The sequence below is a fragment of the Montipora foliosa genome, chromosome 5 (assembly GCF_036669935.1).
Source record: "Montipora foliosa isolate CH-2021 chromosome 5, ASM3666993v2, whole genome shotgun sequence".
Lineage (NCBI taxonomy): Eukaryota > Metazoa > Cnidaria > Anthozoa > Scleractinia > Acroporidae > Montipora > Montipora foliosa.
Window position 1 is genome coordinate 1,661,394 of NC_090873.1, and position 869 is coordinate 1,662,262.

The 869-nt window shown below is 42.0% G+C and overlaps 1 protein-coding gene across 2 annotated transcripts in view; it reads right to left on the reverse strand.

The window, feature by feature from the left end:
- Positions 1-231: 231 nt before the first annotated feature.
- LOC138003335 (uncharacterized) overlaps positions 232-869 on the reverse strand; it is a 16,732-nt gene continuing 16,094 nt past the window's right edge. Inside the window, exon 6 of one of the 2 annotated variants that reach the window (XM_068849343.1) lies at positions 232-569. In XM_068849343.1, the coding sequence (XP_068705444.1) occupies positions 441-569 (129 nt within the window). In that variant the 3' untranslated portion in view covers positions 232-440. Of the gene's footprint in view, positions 573-869 lie in introns of both variants that reach the window. The other variant, XM_068849342.1, reaches the window with a different exon arrangement.

Below are 869 nucleotides of genomic sequence, written 5' to 3' on the forward strand. Positions count from 1 at the left end.
TGTTCACACGAGGAAAATCGTCACGTCGAAGTAACAGCAACTGCCAGCGCAAGGGGTGCGCAAGAAAAATTCAATTTTACCTTTTTGGTTTGCATGTGACCAATGAAAAAGTTTTTTAATACAAAAAGAAGCATTTAATGGTTTGCCCTGCTTTGCTGCACATGAGGTCTATGAGAGTAAGCACGACTTCCTCTCTCTGTTTCTTTCTGACACGTACATGGAGTGAAAACGTTGAGTGGAACAGTTTAATTACCGTGTAAAAAATTGACATCGCTGTAAATAAAATTAAAACTATATCCTACTCTAAAATGCTCGCAGATATGCTCAGCGAGAACAATCTCTACAGACCACTTGGTCCAATAGAAAACAATGGATTAAAGCGATTAATATATTGTTTGCTGAAAAAAAGTGCAGGACCCAATGTAACTTGTTACCAATGTTTACACATCCATTGTACTTGGCAAACCCACAGCTTCGGCATTAGCAGACGCAATAGCTGATGTTGATGGCGGAGCGTTCCCAGACTGCATATATGCGTAAGGAGGTGGCACATCTTGTGCATTTCCTGGCTGCTAAGAGAAAAGGTCAGACACTTCAAATTTGTGATTTTCATGCTACGTCATAGCCGGTAAACCCAATTGCTCTGTGATAAGCTCCACTTTATTCGTCCACCAGCAATGGTACAATTCATTATTATTATATGAGGACCCGTTCATATGATCCCGGTGGACCGCACAGGCTCGGTTACCGAGTGGGAGAAATAAACCTCTGCTCATGCTCAGAAAAGCGGTGACGACGAGCATTCAGCCGTCTAGTCCAACACACAAGCCTAGCAAGAATTTCTAGGGTTTTATTGCTTCAAGCAACTT